This window comes from Oncorhynchus gorbuscha, linkage group LG13 (assembly GCF_021184085.1).
Source record: "Oncorhynchus gorbuscha isolate QuinsamMale2020 ecotype Even-year linkage group LG13, OgorEven_v1.0, whole genome shotgun sequence".
In the NCBI taxonomy this organism is placed as follows: Eukaryota; Metazoa; Chordata; class Actinopteri; order Salmoniformes; family Salmonidae; genus Oncorhynchus; species Oncorhynchus gorbuscha.
The window spans coordinates 76049984-76068783 of NC_060185.1; the positions used below are offsets into that span (position 1 = coordinate 76049984).

The 18800-nt window shown below is 42.1% G+C and overlaps 2 protein-coding genes across 2 annotated transcripts in view; one reads left to right on the top strand and one right to left on the bottom strand.

Annotated features, from left to right (window-relative positions):
• Positions 1-1045: 1045 nt before the first annotated feature.
• Positions 1046-4243, top strand: LOC123994125 (paired mesoderm homeobox protein 2B-like). The gene is made up of 3 exons (XM_046296638.1): positions 1046-1730; positions 2354-2541; positions 2842-4243. The coding sequence occupies exons 1-3, from the start codon at positions 1490-1492 to the stop codon at positions 3271-3273; spliced, it is 861 nt and encodes a 286-aa protein (XP_046152594.1). The 5' UTR covers positions 1046-1489; the 3' UTR covers positions 3274-4243.
• A 548-nt stretch (positions 4244-4791) lies between these two features.
• Positions 4792-18800, bottom strand: part of LOC123993529 (LIM and calponin homology domains-containing protein 1-like) — a 151688-nt gene continuing 137679 nt past the window's right edge. The window contains 6 exon segments of the mRNA XM_046295777.1: positions 4792-7946; positions 8230-8332; positions 11182-11290; positions 11667-11750; positions 17014-17184; positions 17312-17409. Coding sequence (XP_046151733.1) covers positions 7921-7946; positions 8230-8332; positions 11182-11290; positions 11667-11750; positions 17014-17184; positions 17312-17409 — 591 coding nt within the window. The 3' untranslated portion in view covers positions 4792-7920.

An 18800-nucleotide genomic window follows, 5' to 3' on the forward strand; every position in this document is an offset into this window, starting at 1 on the left:
AAGGGTTAGGATTAGGGTTGGACGGTGGAAGGGTTAGGATTAGGGTTAGACGATGGAAGGGTTAGGATTAGGGTTGGACGGTGGAAGGGTTAGGATTAGGGTTGGACGGTGGAAGGATTAGGTTAGGATTAGGGTTGGAAGGGTTAGGATTAGGCAGGAAGGGTTAGGATTAGGGTTGGACGGTGGAAGGGTTAGGATTAGGGTTGGACGGTGGAAGGGTTAGGATTAGGGTTGGACGAGGGTTAGGATTAGGGTTGGACGGTGGAGGGTTAGGATTAGGGTTGGACGGTGGAAGGGTTAGGATTAGGGTTGGACGGTGGAAGGGTTAGGATTAGGGTTGGACGGTGGAAGGGTTAGGATTAGGGTTGGACGGTGGAAGGGTTAGGATTAGGGTTGGACGGTGGAAGGGTTAGGATTAGGGTTGGACGGTGGAAGGGTTAGGATTAGGGTTGGACGGTGGAAGGGTTAGGATTAGGGTTGGAAGGGTTAGGATTAGGGTTGGACGGTGGAAGGGTTAGGATTAGGGTTGGACGGAAGTGGAAGGGTTAGGATTAGGGTTAGGATTAGGGTTGGACGGTGGAAGGGTTAGGATTAGGGTTGGACGGTGGAAGGGTTAGGATTAGGGTTGGACGGTGGAAGGGTTAGGATTAGGGTTGGACGGTGGAAGGGTTAGGATTAGGGTTGGACGGTGGCAGGGCAAAATAACAACAATAGCCCAATAATAGTAGTAACAATAATAATAATAATATATTTTTTTAAATACAATCCACCCTTCTGTAATAATGTTACATCATGCGTAATGATCCGCACTTCAAGCCAAGAAAGAGTGCAAAGGCAAAAAGAGAGAGGGAATACTATCAGAAATTCTGCCTAAGGTATACTGTTGGTTAAAAGGCTTAAAAGCTTGTGGAAAATTGGATCAGGGAGAATCGTCACCCAACTTTCATTATTTCCAAGTGGTGTGATTGAATTAAAGAGCAAGACGGTGGTTAGAGAGGAGGGTGGATGGCGCGCGGGGAGGGGGGGGCTTGGCGCATAATGGTGTGGTATTAAATTCTAATTAGAGATGCAGGGGATCAATGATAGGGAGGTTGGACAGTGCGGGCCCCCAGTGCCAGCCCAATAGACTGATGAGTTATTGTCATGTAAAAGCGCTAGCAATAAGACCAAACGCTTTGCCATTGTCCAAGAGGAAAGAGCCAAGTTTATTATGAGGACTATATGCTCTAGAGACCTGAGGCTAGGCGGCTCTTAGAGGGCTTTTCATAAAACAGGGCGAAGCTCCTATAAAGGAGGCCAGTTTTGGAGCAGGCGCCGAGCAGTGCACATCTACCCACGGTCTAGCCTCTTTCCAAAACAGTCAAATCCAAGCAAGTCAATTCTCCCCATCTCATCTCGCGTCATTATCATTGTTTTTGTAATCAAATTTGAGGTTTCGATTTTTTTCCCCTTTGAAGTGCTGCTTTCTTTATCCACTGAGCCTTTTCAAATGTATAAAATGGAGTATTCTTACCTAAATTCCTCTGCCTACGAATCATGTATGGCCGGGATGGACACATCGAGTTTGGCATCAGCCTATGCGGACTTCAGCTCGTGCAGTCAAGCCAGTGGGTTTCAGTACAATCCGATCAGGACCACGTTTGGGGCTACCTCCGGCTGCCCGTCTCTTACGCCGGGTTCTTGCAGTCTGGGGACACTGCGGGACCACCAAAGCAGCCCATACGCCGCAGGTAAGCAACCGCCAACTTTATTCACCACTCCCCGGTCTCTACCCGGGTATATAGGACGCCTTGATTGCATTTGAAAATGGAAATGTGTTTAGTATTTACCAAACGAAATTTGCTTACACAAATGAAAGAATTTATCACGTTAGAAGCGATTGCAGGCAAGCGGTAATTCAGTTATGGGGTTACACTATCCCAGTCACACCCAAACCGCCAACAACATTATCTTAAGCTGCCAAAATGATAGGCATAATTTATTTACTTTGCGATGAGATATAAAGCTTCAAATAATTAGATAACCAAAGATCTAAGCTCATTATTGACACATAATTGGAGTTACAGTAGCAACAACCGGTACGGATGGCAACATTATGACAAGTTTCCAAACTTGAACCCCAATATCAAAGCAAAAATGTGTTTATCATTAGTTAACCACATTACAGTACACCGCTGGTCTCATTTGAACACTAATCCACAAGTATTCTAACATATTATAGAATATAATAACATCATAACTCGATTTCCAACATAATCATTCTTAATTCGGATAGATTTTTATGTGACAACTTTGTTAATATTACTCTACAGCTTTTGCAAATACGTTTAACGTTTACATTTTATTCCCACAGTTCCTTACAAACTCTTTACGGATCATGGCGGACTGAACGAGAAAAGAAAGCAGAGGCGCATTCGGACCACTTTTACCAGCGCACAGCTCAAGGAGCTGGAGAGGGTTTTTGCTGAGACCCACTATCCAGATATCTACACACGTGAAGAGCTGGCGCTCAAAATCGATTTGACTGAAGCCAGAGTGCAGGTAGGCTATGCTATCACCTCGTCAAAGTGTACCGTCTTTTCCAAACTCGAGTCATTAAGAACAAGGTTCCCTACTAATATTGTGGGGTTTTAAAACAATTATATGGTTTAAAAATACTTTCAAAAACATTAGGCCCATACAGAACTCATAGGCTTACACTGTTGTTTGATTATGTGTGAATAATTACACGAGAGTTGTTTTCCGACGGTCAATGTCTAATATTGACAGCACGACTAGTTTCAGTCATTTACACATACAGTAGGACTATTTAGTCTAATGAACCCGTTTTTCATTTTCTAGGTGTGGTTCCAAAACCGACGCGCCAAATTCCGTAAGCAAGAGCGCGCGGCCGCTGCTGCCGCTGCCGCTGCCAAGAACGGCTCCGGGAAGAAGTCGGACTCTAGGGAAGAAGACAGTAAAGAGGCCAAATCTACCGACCCTGACAGCACGGGAGGACCGGGGCCCAACTCTGTCCCAACCTCTAACTGCGGTGGGCCCAGTCCAACCGGTGGCCAGGTCAACGTTTCCAGCGGAAACGGACAAGTGGACCAAGTGAAGACGTCGGTGGCTCCCGGCATGTGTGGAAACACACCGAGTCAAGGCTGGGCTTCTGCACCAGGTACCATCACTTCCATCCCGGACTCATTGGGTGGACCGTTCGCCAGCGTACTGTCCTCTTTGCAAAGACAGAACGGAGCCAAAGCTACATTAGTAAAGACCAGCATGTTCTAATACAGCGGAGACCCACTGACAAAATCAAACAGGTGACTGAGGAGTGTTGAGTCGTGAAATGAGGGATGTTACAAAAAAGACTGAAGGACACTGATAGGCCTATCATAACCGCAGTTGTAAAAAGATGAAGATGACTACTTTAATTTTTTTGCCTCAGTCCATCCTTTTCGGTTATCGTCCAGTATTATGGTCATTCTGCACTTATTGCGGTCTGGTTCAAGTAACCACAAACTGCTGTGAGTCATAAGCAGTGTCCCATCATACGACCAGATGTCATCAAAATGTCAGACACTGTACAACTGCTTGTTTTGTTTAAGTAGCCAACATTCTGACTTGAATGAAGATCTTCGATATATGGAATGTCTCTGTTGATTATCGAACGAGAGACTATTTTGTTCATTTCCTGATGCAACTTGCTAAGTGTAAGTAGCCTATACACCACTGTTTCAGGGCTCGTGAAGAATTTCGTTTATTTCAATTGTTGACATCAAATGAACACCCTTATTTCTTCAAAAAAGGCACAAAGTACAAAAGTTCACTGTTAACAGGAATATGTAATTGTATTGTGAGTCTTTCTACAGCTGTGTTTTTGTGGCTCAATTGTATAGTGTTAATATGTATTATTGTATCTATCCTATAGTTGACCATAGGCACATACTCCCCAGTCCCTTTAGAATCACGAAGTCTTTTTGACGTTTTACAAAGTTACCACTGGCGAATTTATTTTGGGTAAAAAAAAGGGAATGTATGCAAACAGTGTTATTTCACTATTATTTGCATGTCTTTTTTGTCCGATTTTATAATAATTTCCCCCCATTTTGTGAGCATAATGTAACAATTTTTGTCCAGGATTTGAAAGTTATTTATATGTAGGTAATGAATGCTTATATTTAAGGAAATATTTCTACATGTGCACATAGTTTTCCAGGTGTACCATTGAAATGGTTGTTGATAAAAATAATCAAAGTTGTTTGTCATGTTTGTCTTTGTTGATCTTTAGACAAAAAGGTACAAACGCGCTAAGCTACCATTCTGCATGCATTAGATGTAAAACTGTTAACCAAATTCGCACAAATTACTATTCTCTTCTGATTCCCCAATCCATGTCAGATTTGGTTCTCAGAAGTGTATCACATTGTTTAAAAGGTATTGTCATGGATTCTATAATGTATTACTATGTACCTCTATTATACAAGTCACCTACACCGAGACACCTTTTTAGGTAATTTACTTCAGCACCATGGATAGCGGCTTGCGACAGAACGCAGGCTATGGGATCAGGGTTACTTTCACAAAGGGCTGACTGTTCAGCAGTAATCCCATCGAAACAGTCGTGGTTAGCCTTTCCCATTGTCTGCCTGCCTTTAGCTGGCTAAATCCAGACAAAAATACTGCCTTTTTGCTTTCATCCTCGTCGCAGCAAAAAGGCATAGGGCCGAATTGAGCCGAGTTGACTACATGCAGGTGCCCCACATTATTTCATTTTCTTTTAACAACAGAAAGACACGGACAAGCTCATTCATTCATTTGTTACATTTGATTTATAAACATACAGTATGCTATAAAGCCAATGCTTTTGAACATCACATTTAATTTCTTCGGGTAATGTTCAGGTGAATATTACAATAAATACAGAACTTAGACGTAAAGTATAATTCCCAAACTATTCATCCAGCTAAGACGGTATCGATATTTCTGACACAAAGACGCCCCCCTGCAGAGTATCAGCTGAGATGTATTAATTTCCTAAGTAAAAGTAAAAAGACAATCAGATCTGAAGCCTAAAAATATGGTAGGACAATATCAGAAAAATAAACTCAGACGAAACAGGGAAAGTTGTAAGCTACAAGTTGAGAATGGATCATATGTCTGACAGAGTAGGCAATGGATTTATTTCAAGATAGCATTTGGACATACATTATATCCACCACTGGTAACCTATAGAGCGATTTCAGTGCCAACAGACATTTTTATTTGAATTCCATTATTTTGAATTTGTAATGAATGAATTGAATCACTGAATTCATAAATGTAACTTATGGTAAGTATTGCATTCATTGTCTGTGAATCAAGTTTACAAACAATCATTTCAATTGAATCAAAGTTTCATATATTCAACTTCAGCTCTCTAAATTCAGATTCAAAACCTGAGACAACATCCTGGTACTTTGCCAACCAGGAAGGTAGAGAACAGATAATCAAATGCTCACTCTGTAAAACATAAACTTCATGCAGTTTCTGAAGCCAACGTGACATGTTGAATTTATTTTCTTCCTATGAATTTAGCGGCAACTTTCGAACCGTCTTGGCTATGAGCTATCATGACCCCATTCCTGAAAGCAAAGACTCTCTGGAGCCTTCTGTTCCCTTCTATGATGACAACAATCGGAGTTAGAAGAGAGTCACAAAAAACACAATTTGGCCCCCATAAGAATATAGGTGAATAGTCCTGCCATAGCCCTTCTAAGGATAGCCTTTCCACTCCCTATTAAATCTTGCTCTTGTGACTGAGTGGGTTTGAACAAGGTCTCCTACATGTCACAAGACTATGTTAGCCCAATTAGCTAAAGCTGAATTCAACGATTACAAATTCAAAAGTATTACAATCAAATTCAAAATCCTAAAACAAATTCGAAATTATTAAATTCAAATACAATTTCTGTTGGCAGTGAAATTGCTCCATAGTAGCCTATAATTTCACAATTGGCGTTCAAACTGCTGGCACTGGTCTTTAGCAGCCAAATGTTAATCAAGTGCACCTGCTGGTAAGAACATTTTAGCCATAATTTCACAACGCAACAAGTATGCTTAATTTATATTTTTGTTGTTGAAAATGGGTTTCTATTGCTGACCAAAATCGTCATCACTGTCAACAGGGCATAGAGAGGCCCATATAGTCATTATAATGTCAAAACATTCGGATACACAATCAAATAAAAAATCAATGGTCATCCTATTTTTTGTTGGGAAAGGCTGCTATTAAATATGTCAACCATATATCCTAGATATATTTTAGATTCCGTTTTGAAACTGGAAAGACACTGCAAATCATGAAATCATGAGAAAACAAGGTTTGGTAGACTGTGACATGAGTAAAAAAATAAAGGGGAATATCAACTAATCAAATTGGTGGGGTGATTTTGGACAAAAATCTCCCATCCTACCCCATCACACTTAAAGGAAAACTCCATCCAAAAACGAAACTTTGGCATTTGTTTCATTAGTCTATTGTTGATATAGTCTCAAAATGTTTTGCTTGTTAGCAAATAAGTTGTAAAAGACATGTAACATACACAATACAGAAATAATCCCTATATGATGCCTATTTCTGATTTCTGTATTTTAAGTGATATTCTTGATCATGTTTTTCTTGTCAATAAACAAGTTGAGACTATATCATCAATGGACTAATGAAATAAATACCAAAATACAGTTTTTGGGTGAAGTTTTCCTTTAAGTGGACATCATCTTTGGGTTCCTTTCCCTTGAGTGTGCAATCACCTGTTTACCTAAGGCACGTTTCATGACATTCCAAGCCTGAAATTCCTAAAGAGAACCGGTTAAGAGTTTACGGAATGGTTTAGTACAGTAGCATGAATCCATGACGGTTGGTTACCTCCACAATCAGTTTACATGCATCAGTTCGCGTTATTGCTTTGAAATCAAGTACATCTAACTTTGTGAGCAGACATTTTTTTTGAGCAAAGAAAGAGAGAAAAGGATAACGTTGTCAGGCCGACGTGCAAAGTTACTGTAATGTATGTAGGCCTATAGCCTAGTGACAGCACAGTATTTTTTTGTATCCAGTAGGCTACTAAAGCAATACGGAAGAAATAAACGATAAGACAGTGTTGGAGCTGCCTGGAAAGAAGATAGTTAGCTAAACAATTTAACTTTCAGAATTTAAACCAGAGTTTGAGTTAATTGTGGTTTAAGTAAAAATCGGGAGGAACAAAGCAGGCTTTTCTAAGCCTTTAGTTGACCACCGAGAAAAACTCCTACAGATCTCAAGTTGGCAAAATGGAATACACTTCTATTACTTGAAACTTTTATTGGAAATCATGACAAACTTCTCTAGCAACCAAATTAGAAGCTTAAGTTACAAACTAAAGACTAATAAGGCCTATCTAACAACCTGGATACCAGAGAATAATTCCAATTCAAATAAAGGGTATACTATACAAACAAATATTTTGTCTAAGTGCCAAATTTGTTGGTTGGACTTCATTGCATTAATGTTTTCATGAGTTTCCTATACTGATTTGAAGTGATGGAGGCTGTTATACTGTATACACCATATTTACAGTATCAGAGCTCAGATTCAAAATGGCCACCATCCTCTCGAGGGCTTGTGGGTGCATATGGATACGAGGAAGTGAGAACCTCTGAGCTGTGATCATACAGAGCCAATAGAATCAATAGGCTGACTATGATCAGTCAGACTAATATTCTATGTACACACAACTTTCCAATGTCAGGCATTATTTGGACCATTTCAATAAACCCGATAGGATGTGATTTGCAGACATTGCGAAAATCCCCACATAGGCATTGACAGACTAGACACATTCCACACATGTTGATTATATGGAGAAGTAGGAAGAAGGGAGACAATTTCTCTGTGTGCTTTCCATTGACCCAACGTTGTCACAATGTGGTTGGCTGGCCGGCTGCTGAAAATAGAGCAACAAAACAATAAGGACAACTGTAAATTCTCTAATAGTTGATTATCATATTTAACGGGATTAAGGAAAAATACATGTATTTCTTGAGGCAATTGGGTACACCAATACTCTTATATCCGTTAAATTAAAACTGTGAAAAGGGCAATGAACTAATCAGTGTGTGATGTAGCTATTTATCATGTGAAAGCGAGGGAGACAAATGTATAGGTGTGTGAGAGAGAAATGTGTATCCGTGTGTGTGCATGCGGGGATGTGATTTTGTGTGACTCACAGCGGGAGCGGATGTAGCACTGGTGGCAGTTGAGGAGGCCGTTCCGGATCCTCACGTCTGTCCCTGTGGAGGTGTCACCCAGCTGTCCCTTACAGACCCCACACTGCAGGGGGAAGAGTGACAGGGGAGAGAGAGAAGGGAGAGGGAGGAAGAAAAGTACACTACATGAACAAAAGTATGTGGACACCTGCTCGTAGAACATCTCATTCCAAAATTATGGGCGTTCCAATTCATCCCAAAGGTATTCAATGGGGTTGAGGTCAGGAGTCTGTGCATGCCAGTCAAATTCCTCCACACTGATCTCGACAAACCGTTTATGTATGGACCTCGCTTTGTGCACGGGGGAATTGTCATGCTGAAACAGGAAAGGGCTTTCCCCAAACTGTTGCCACAAAGTTGGAAGCACAGAATTGTCTGGAATGTCATTGTATGCTGTAGCGCTAACATTTTGCTTCACTGGAACTAAGGGGCCTAGCCCGAACCATGAAAAACAGCCCCAGACCATTATTCTTCCTCAAACTGTAGAATTGGCACTACGCATTCGTGCATCCGCCAAACCCAGATTTGTCTGTCAGACTGCCAGATGGTGAACCGTGATTCATCACTACAGAGAACTTGTTTTCACTGCTCCGCAGTCCAATGGCAGCGAGCTTTACACCACTCCAGCCGACGCTTGGCATTGTGCATGGCTAACCGAGGCTTGTGTGCGGCTGCTCGGCCATGGAAACCCATTTCATGGAGCTCCCGACGAACAGTTCTTGTGCTGACGTTGTTCCAGAGGCAGTTTGTAACTCGGTAGTGAGTGTTGCAACAGAGGACAGAATATTTTTTACACACTTTGCGCTTCAGCACTCAACGGTCCCGTTCTGTGAGCTTGTGTGGCCTACCACCTCGCGGCTGAGCCGTTTTTGCGCCTAAATGTTTCCACTTCGCATTTACAGTTAACCAGGGGAGCTCTAGCAGGGCAGAAATTTGACGACCTGACTTGTTGGAAAGGTGCCATCCTCGGGGAATCCACTAATTTGAAGGGCTGTCCATATAATTTTGTATACATAGTGTAAGACATATGCTTTGTTTGAATACTTTGAAAATGCATAATTCTTTCCTTCCTTCCTTGTAGTAATCACTGATCTGACATTGGTGAGTGTGTTAATCAGAGAGGATTGGAAAGGTTTAAGCAATATGGTAATTCCTTCACCTTGCCTTCTGATTGGTCGGGTGGGAAATCTGCCATATTGCTTACACCTTAGCCTCTGAGTCCCGAACCACCGGATGTTCTGGTTTTCAGGGGAAATGGAAAGAGAGTCTGACGCGACTTCCGCTTTTGGAAATGAACAAGGGAACACTCCATCTTAACTCCTCCTCCACATTTACTGGATTGGTTGAACAGTGCGGAAGACAACCTCCATATAGTTTTTTCTTCTTGTCAAGACCAGTAAGTAGGGGATCTAGTTTCAGGTGTTTCTTTAACCCATGCTACATTAGGTTACTTAAATCTTATACCAGTGGAGGCTGCTGAGGGGAGGACGGCTCATAATAACGGCTGGAATGGACACAAGGAAACCATGTTTTGATATCATTTCACTTATTCCGCTCCAGTCATTACCAACAAGCCTGTCCTCCCCAATTAAGGTGTGACCAACCTCCTGTGGCCTATACAATCTTTGAAGATCAACAAGGAGTTTCTTGGAGGTTGTGTCTAGGGCTTGGATTGGAATTCATCATCAGTTACATTAGTTACAGTCCTGTAGATAATAACTGTGGATGGGTGTGGTGTTGTGGTGAAAGGGTTCTGATCTAACACAGCCTGGTACTAACTGTGGTGGTGTGGGGAAAGGGTTCTGACCTAACGCAGCCTGGTACTAACAGTGGTGGTGTGGTGAAAGGGTTCTGACCTAACTCAAGCCTGGTACTAACTGTGGTGGTGTGGTGAAAGGGTTCTGACCTAACTCAGCCTGGTACTAACTTTGGTGGTGTGGTGAAAGGGTTCTGACCTAACGCAGCCTGCTACTAACTGTAGTGTTGTGGTGAAAGGGTTCTGACCTAACGCAGCCTGGTACTAACTGTAGTGTTGTGGTGAAAGGGTTCTGACCTAACGCAGCCTGGTACTAACTGTGGTGGTGTGGTGAAAGGGTTCTGACCTAACGCAGCCTGCTACTAACTGTGGTGGTGTGGTGAAAGGGTTCTGACCTAACGCAGCCTGCTACTAACTGTGGTGGTGTGGTGAAAGGGTTCTGACCTAACGCAGCCTGGTACTAACTGTGGTGTTGTGGTGAAAGGGTTCTGACCTAACGCAGCCTGGTACTAACTGTGGTGTTGTGGTGAAAGGGTTCTGACCTAACGCAGCCGGGTACTAACTGTGGTGGTGTGGTGAAAGGGTTCTGACCTAATGCAGCCTGGTACTAACTGTGGTGTTGTGGTGAAAGGGTTCTGACCTAACGCAGCCTGGTACTAACTGTGGTGTTGTGGTGAAAGGGTTCTGACCTAACGTAGCCTGCTACTAACTGTGGTGTTGTGGCGAAAGGGTTCAGGCCTATCACCTGCTACTAACTGTGGTGATGTGGTGAAAGGGTTCTGACCGAATGCAAGCCTGCTACTAACTGCGGTGGTGTGGTGAAAGGGTTCTGATCTAATGCAGCCAGCTACTAACTGCGGCATTGTGGTGAAAGGGTTCTGACCTAACGCAGCCTCATACTAACTGTGGTGGTGTGGTGAAAGGGTTCTGACCTAACGCAGCCTCATACTAACTGTGGTGGTGTGGTGAAAGGGTTCTGACCTAACGCAGCCTCATACTAACTGTGGTGGTGTGGTGAAAGGGTTCTGACCTAACGCAGCCTCATACTAACTGTGGTGGTGTGGTGAAAGGGTTCTGACCTAACGCAGCCTCATACTAACTGTGGTGGTGTGGTGAAAGGGTTCTGACTTAACACAGTCTGCCTGAGTGACACTGACCTTAAAGCACTGGATGTGGAAGTAAAGGCCGAGGGTCTCAATAATCATGGCTGCCCCTTTTCCCAAAGGGTGACCGCAACTGGAGCACAGCTTCTTACCGCTCACCGACCTGCAGGGGAGAACCCAGTTCAGGCTACAACACTGACCACTGAGCAGCACAAACTGAATGACCGCAGTGGCAAATGAAGTATGGTCCAGTGGATATATGGTCCAGTGATAGTGAATGAAGAACTGAGGGATTGATGCTTTTAGATTCCTCAGATTCACATCTAGTACAGTATATTGATCTATACATTTAATACAGTAGTGTGGGATAGAGATATCAGCAATGTCTTCTACAGAGCTGACATGATACTTTTCACAGAGAAGCACAGATCAAACCTTGTATTTTCAGCAAGTTCAATATCCTTCTCAATATAACAGATGACAAAAGCAGCATTGAGTGGCCTCAAGGAGCTGAGTTTGGCGCCCTCTGATGGCTGTACCTGTTTGGAGATTGAGGCATGTCAGATGGGCATGTGGTGGGTGAGTTTGATGGACTGGGCCCCATGGATTCAATGGAGCCACACCTGAAGATGAAAAGCAACATGAAGGCCTGCCTAGCAACATGGACATGATTGAAACCTTTAGTATGAATTGGACCAATCAAAACTATATGAGCCGAACAAACAATATTTAAGGTTCTACAGGTGAAAATACAACGTTGCTACCAATTATGTGGACCATACAGTGTGCAATACAGCGGAATTTGACAAATTCCTACTATAAGCAGTAGGTTTACAGATATGGGTTCTTATTCTCTTGAACCACAAATAATAATCTGTTTTAATTGGTTGAACTATAAAATCAGGGGACTTTTTTGTAAATTCCTAAATGTAACACCTCTGTTGTCATTTCTCTATAAAGCCTCATCTTGACAGTGAGGCAACATGGATGACTTACGGGGCCACCTACGGGCCATCTGAGTAAAAGGCATGTCCGTGATGGAAGATGTGGAGAAGCATAAAATAACTAAAAGAGAACGCCCTCTGCATAACATAGTGAATATTGGCTTGTGAATGATAGAACAAACTCAAACCCACACATGAACACACCGTTCCCCTCACCCCTAATCTCTTCTCACCCGCACATATGCAGAGCCAGAGGGGTGTCCGGGGGGGCACTGGACACCCCTGACATCTGATTGGCCACCCCGGGTGCCACCCCAACATTTCATTCGCTACTGGCACTTTGATGCTGATTGACATCTCATTTCACATTTTGCTGAAAGAAGCATTTTATGTTGACGTTCGGGGGCACATTTTTCAAATCGAGGATGAGAGAATATTAACGTTGGTGGCGAGATACAGAAGAATAAGAAGAACATACAGAAGAGAGAATATTTCCACAGCTCCACAAGCTCTTTTCGCGGTTGACGAAAGCCTCGTATTTGAAGTAAGTTTTAAAGTTTAGCATCGGGTTTAGATTTCCTAATCAACTTTTACGAAAGTTGAGTCGCTGTGTCAGTCAATGGAGCCAAAGGCCTAACATTAACAGACAGTTAATCAGATAAGAGAGATCGGTTCCTAACATTATGTTTACATATGTGCTAGTAATACACTCATATACAGTGCAGTAAGTTACAGTATACGAATGTTTAGCTAATGTGGGGTAACTAGTAGGCTACAGCTGTCAGTGTTCAGCAAGTTAACATTCAGCAATTTGAAATCCATTAACTCAGATTTTCGTACTTGAACTCAAAACGAACAATTATCAATCTGTTAGCGTTACTCAAAAGACTCCCACAATTTGCAGATAGTCTGTTTGCTATCGTAAAGGTGTAAGAAATGATAAATAGCTAAGTTACTTACTGCAGAGTAGTCCTGGCCATGATCTAACTAGTAACTTACTGCAGAGTAGTCCTGGCCATGATCTAACTAGTAACTTACTGCAGAGTAGTCCTGGCCATGATCAAACTAGTAACTTACTGCAGAGTAGTCCTGGCCATGATCTAACTAGTAACTTACTGCAGAGTAGTCCTGGCCATGATCTAACTAGTAACTTACTGCAGAGTAGTCCCGGCCATGATCTAACTAGTAACTTACTGCAGAGTAGTCCCGGCCATGATCTAACTAGTAACTTACTGCAGAGTAGTCCTGGCCATGATCTAACTAGTAACTTACTGCAGAGTAGTCCCTTACTGCAGAGCCATGATCTAACTAGTAACTTACTGCAGAGTAGTCCTGGCCATGATCTAACTAGTAACTTACTGCAGAGTAGTCCCGGCCATGATCTAACTAGTAACTTACTGCAGAGTAGTCCCGGCCATGATCTAACTAGTAACTTACTGCAGAGTAGTCCCGGCCATGATCTAACTAGTAACTTACTGCAAGTAGTCCTGGCCTAACTAGTAACTTACTGCAGAGTAACTAGTAACTTACTGCAGAGTAGTCCTGGCCATGATCTAACTAGTAACTTACTGCAGAGTAGTCCTGGCCATGATCTAACTAGTAACTTACTGCAGAGTAGTCCTGGCCATGATCTAACTAGTAACTTACTGCAGAGTAGTCCTGGCCATGATCTAACTAGTAACTTACTGCAGAGTAGTCCTGGCCATGATCTAACTAGTAACTTACTGCAGAGTAGTCCTGGCCATGATCTAACTAGTAACTTACTGCAGAGTAGTCCTGGCCATGATCTAACTAGTAACTTACTGCAGAGTAGTCCTGGCCATGATCTAACTAGTAACTTACTGCAGAGTAGTCCTGGCCATGATCTAACTAGTAACTTACTGCAGAGTAGTCCTGGCCATGATCTAACTAGTAACTTACTGCAGAGTAGTCCTGGCCATGATCAACTAACTTAGGCTGTTAGTTGATTTTAAGATACAGTTATGATAAAGGGGATTTGTAATTGAGATTGAGATTGAGATTGGAATAAAATGTGGGAAATTGGATGTCTTATTTTTGCATAGGTTCAATTAAACATGAAAACAAAAGGGAGATAGACTTCTGTTCCAAAAGGACCCAATGTTAGGCCAGGCCTATACTTTAAACTACACATTTTAGTTTGCAGCTGTTAGCATCTAATCTTGTGGATCCCTTAATTATACATTTCCATAAAGACTTTATTTAATGTGTATTTCAGACATTTCAAGATCCAGAGAATGGTTCCTGTACAGCAGTGTTTGAAAACATTTCCCAGAACTCAGCATGGTACTAGGAAAAGGGCTGTCAACAGCTCCTGGTATAGGGACAATTCGTGGCTTGAATATTCTGTAAGGCAAGATTCGACTTGTTTCTCCTGTAGGCGTTTCTCTGCCCCAATAGACCTGAATGAATCTGCCTTCACATCAGTCAGGTTTTTTTGTAACTGGAAAAAGGCACTGTTTAAAGATTCAGAGTTTAAGCTCCATTCGAAGGCAGAGCATCTTATCAATGCCATGTATGCTTGGAATCATCATAAAAGGGCTATTGACAGCAACTCATTAATGTTAGACGTCATAAATGAGGACAGGAAAAGTGCAGGAAAATGGTACGTACATTAAAATAATTGCAGATGTGCTCCTATTAACTGCCACTCAAAATATAATGCAGAGGTCATTAACAAGGGTAATGGTTTGACAATCTTAAAAGAAAAAGCAAAGCATGACCCTCTCATAGATAAAAGCATGACCCTCTCATAGATAAAAGCATGAATGTATGTGGCAATGCTAAGTACACAAGCCACCAAATCCAGAACAAACTTCTTGAGGGCTGAGCTGAGATGGTACAAAGTGACATTTTTAAGAGTAATTGTAGATGAAACCAAAGATTTAAAAGAAAAAATAACAAATGTCTTTAGTTGTGAGGTACTATTACAACTGCCATCCACGAAAGCTTTTCACACTTTCAGTCAGCTGAAAGCTTAGATGCAGCAGGTCTCATAAAAATGATGATCTGGCTATTGCCTTGAAAAGCATAAATAATCTTGTGGGGCAAGGCTATGCCGGTGCATCCGCCATGAGTGGAAAGCATTCTGGTGTGTCTGCTCGGATTAAAAACAGTGCAAGAGTTGCATTTTATGTGCACTCTAATGCACATTGTTTGAATTTGGTTCTTGTCAATGATGTAAAATCAGTGCCTGAGGCAGTTCACGGTTTTGCTCTCCTGCAGAAGCTTTAGAACTTTGTATCTGGCTCGTACGTTCATCTCAAGTGGCTTGCAGTTCAGAAAGAGCTGTAATCCACAGCAGCCCAGAGAACTACAGAGAGGGATGTGAGGTGGGCATGCAGATACATGGCATGCCGTAATCTGAGGGACAGGCTACCAGCAGTTCTGAGAGTGCTACAGGATATCACACTTGGTTACCTTTTGTAAAGTGCTCGGTGATGCCAAAAGACATGTTCCAATCAAGCGCTCTTAATCTAGCAAGGGCTGTGGATCTAGTAGGTGCCTTTACAGACACATTACAGGACTACAGAAGTGAGGGTTACTTTGGAGAACTATGTAAAGAGGTTGAAGAGATTGCAGAGCACTGCAAAATAAATGGATAAACAGTGTGTCAAAGAGCCTAAAAACAAGCTTAAGAGTTCACGACTCATTGATGATGAGCACTGTAGGACAGAAAAATAGTGACCAAAGTGATGGTGAGAGCTTCCAAAGAGATATCTTTTATCAGGTGCTTGACAGACTCATAGCTGAGTTGCAGAGAAGAAGAATTGCGAGAATGCATTCTTGAATGAGGAGCCTCTGTTTGCCTTTGTTCAGACCTTTGAGTCCGATTTAGAGGACATCAAACCAAGCGGCTTCTTGATAAGAGAGAAGTGGAAGGGACAGTCCGTCTACTTTCCTCGACTTTGTTATGTTTCTAGAATCTTTAAAAAAGAGGCCTTCCATGAGCTTTTTCGACTTTGTAAGATTTCTGTTCTTAAAAGCTTCTCAGCTTTAGAACGGATTAAAACCCACCTTAGGACAACAATGGTTGATGACAGGTTAAGTCACCTCTGAATCCTCAGTGTTGAGTCAAGGAGGGCACGCTCCCTCAACATGGATTTGTTTGTGAAACATTTTGCCAGTTCTCACCAGAACCGCATAATTATGCTGTTTTTAAATCTACCTAGGATAATTTGGCACTTAGGAGGTCCCTCTGGTCATGATTAAAACCTACACTGTGTACTAGCTAGTACACGGACATTCACAATGATAAATCCAAAGGGTATCATGTCACACAGATTTAATTTGGTCTTGATTAGGCCAATTCCAAAACTTATCTTTGCTATTAGTTAACACACACACAATACTGTAAGTTTGTAATTTTGATTGGCAGCAAAATTATTTTTATTTTTCAAGTCTGTTTCTGCTTGATACCTGGTATGTCAAATTGCATTGTGTACATTTTTGTACATAAACTATGCAATTTATGTAACACACAAACGCCATCTTATCTCCTTGGTGCTTGTGCTTTATTTCCTTAAAATATTTTGGATGTGCAACACTTATAGACCCAGATTCTATATTCATGAAAACAGAGTGACCCAAGTCTCTCCAGTATGTGAGTACAGTATGTTTGTGTGCGTGTGAGTGAGAGAGAGAGAAATTGAGCTGCAGTTCCGAGGTAGAGACACTGACTAGTCATAGTATATTAAAGAATTCTAGTGAAGTAACCCTTTTGGAGCACACCATCTACCACATTGAAGAACTCCTGGTTATGTGAATTATCATTTCTACCTCTAATCAGCAATCATATGATTCATTCATGCTCCTTAGATGCCAGGTTAGGGTGACACACTCATTTTCTGTCATGGTCTATGGACCGCCTAAAGTAGACTTGGCCACCCAATGTATAAAATTCTAGTTCCGACATTGCACATACCTCCTGTCCCGAGAGGGCGCCTGCTGTCTGGGTTTGGTGCAGTCTAGTAAGACCTCTGTATTTTGTTTCTTGTTGGGGGGCTGGGGAACGGCCATGGTGGGTGGTGCATTCTGACCATTCTGCAAACTCTGTGTCAGCTTGTCTGCCTGACTGCTGTTCTGGCTGATTGAGCTGTTGATGATTGATTGATTAAATGCTAAATTAATTTCCATTTCATTAATGGCATTATATAGAAAGTCATTATTCTCATGACCATTGTAGAGTTCAAGGCCACACACACACACACTCTCAGACTGACCTGACTGCTGTTTTCAGACTCTCATCTCTGGACGCTGTGCTGATGTCACTACTCCTGTCGTTATCTTGTCCTTTCCATACCACTCTCTCAGTGTTCCCCTGGTGGATGAAGACAGTTTCAAAATGTTAGTTACAATCACCCTAAAATCCACCAAATCACAAAACCCACTGCCTTACTTAACTGTGGTCATATTAGCCATTTAATAAATTAAAAACTGTTAGTTCACAATTTCACTTTATTAGTGAAGTCCACGTCCCTACACTGAGTCGAGTGCCTTTTAACGGTGTTGAGATATGATCAGAGAGAACTTGCAGGTGTCACGCCCTGGTCGTAATATATTGTGTTTGTCTTCATTTATTTGGTCAGCCCAGGGTGTGACATGGGTTTATTGTGGTGTGTTTTGTCTTGGGGTTTTGTGGGGTGTTGAGTGTGTGGCTTAGTGGAGTTATCTAGCAAAGTCTATGGCTGTCTGGAGTGGTTCTCAATCAGAGGCAGGTGTGTATCGTTGTCTCTGATTGGGAACCATATTTAGGCAGCCATATGTTTTGTGGGTGATTGTTCCTGTCTTTGTGTTTGCACCAGATAGGGCTGTTTCGTTTTTCACATTTCATTATTTTGTAGTATCTTCATGTAAAGTTTTTTCCTTCATTAAAATATCATGAATCATCATCACGCTGCATTTTGGTCCGACTCTCCTTCACCACAAGAGAACCGTAACAGCAGGGCTCTGCGTAAACAGCTTCGACCCACCGATGAGAAGTACAAGACTGGAAAGTGTACTTCAAACGAGTTGACTGTCAAGAGTGGAAAGGACCGGGAGTAACCAAGATGGTGTGGTGATATATGTGAGGCACGGAGACACCATTGTGCATCACTCAAGATTGAGGAAAGTAAATGATCAACAAGATAGAGGGGCTGTTGCTGAGAATCAGCCTCCTAATGAAAATGACAAAAAGGACACATTAACAGACACACACCAACCAGATGTCCTATCCAATGACATGGACACTGAAACTGACAGGAAATGGAGCAGACACCTTCAACCATGCCACAGATAATACTGTTGAGCGTTCAAATTAGGAAAACATTCAACAGCCACATGTGTTAAGACAACATGGTTGTTCCAGTCGGAAAACTGGACACACTTAAATACATGGACAAAGAAAGTGGTATTCCACATCCAGAAACAGTCATTGGAGGAGCAGGTAAAGACCAAACTGGTACAACTTGCGGTACTCTGAACCAGCTACACTTTCTGGTACAACAGGGTCAGCTGACCGGTCACTTGTCGATAATCTCAGAATTGAACCAATGGAAAATCGATGCACTGGAAACAAAGGATGTGTCATTTGACTAAGTGAAGCTAGACGAGCTCAGTAACTGGAGTAAAAATTGAATGTTTGAGGAAGTCAAAGAAATGCCTCAACAAGGTAGGCGTTGTACCCTTAAAGAATCCTTAACTGGAATAGCACCAAAAGCACATCTAGTG

What these genes read in the sequence shown, in the direction of transcription:
- LOC123994125 (XM_046296638.1), top strand. Translation starts at nt 1,490, where the DNA reads ATGTATAAAATGGAGTATTCTTACCTAAATTCCTCTGCCTACGAATCA. An exon ending in AAGCAGCCCATACGCCGCAG is followed by an intron (nt 1,731 to 2,353) that starts GTAAGCAACCGC and finishes TTATTCCCACAG; the next exon opens with TTCCTTACAAACTCTTTACG. An exon ending in TGACTGAAGCCAGAGTGCAG is followed by an intron (nt 2,542 to 2,841) that starts GTAGGCTATGCT and finishes TTCATTTTCTAG; the next exon opens with GTGTGGTTCCAAAACCGACG.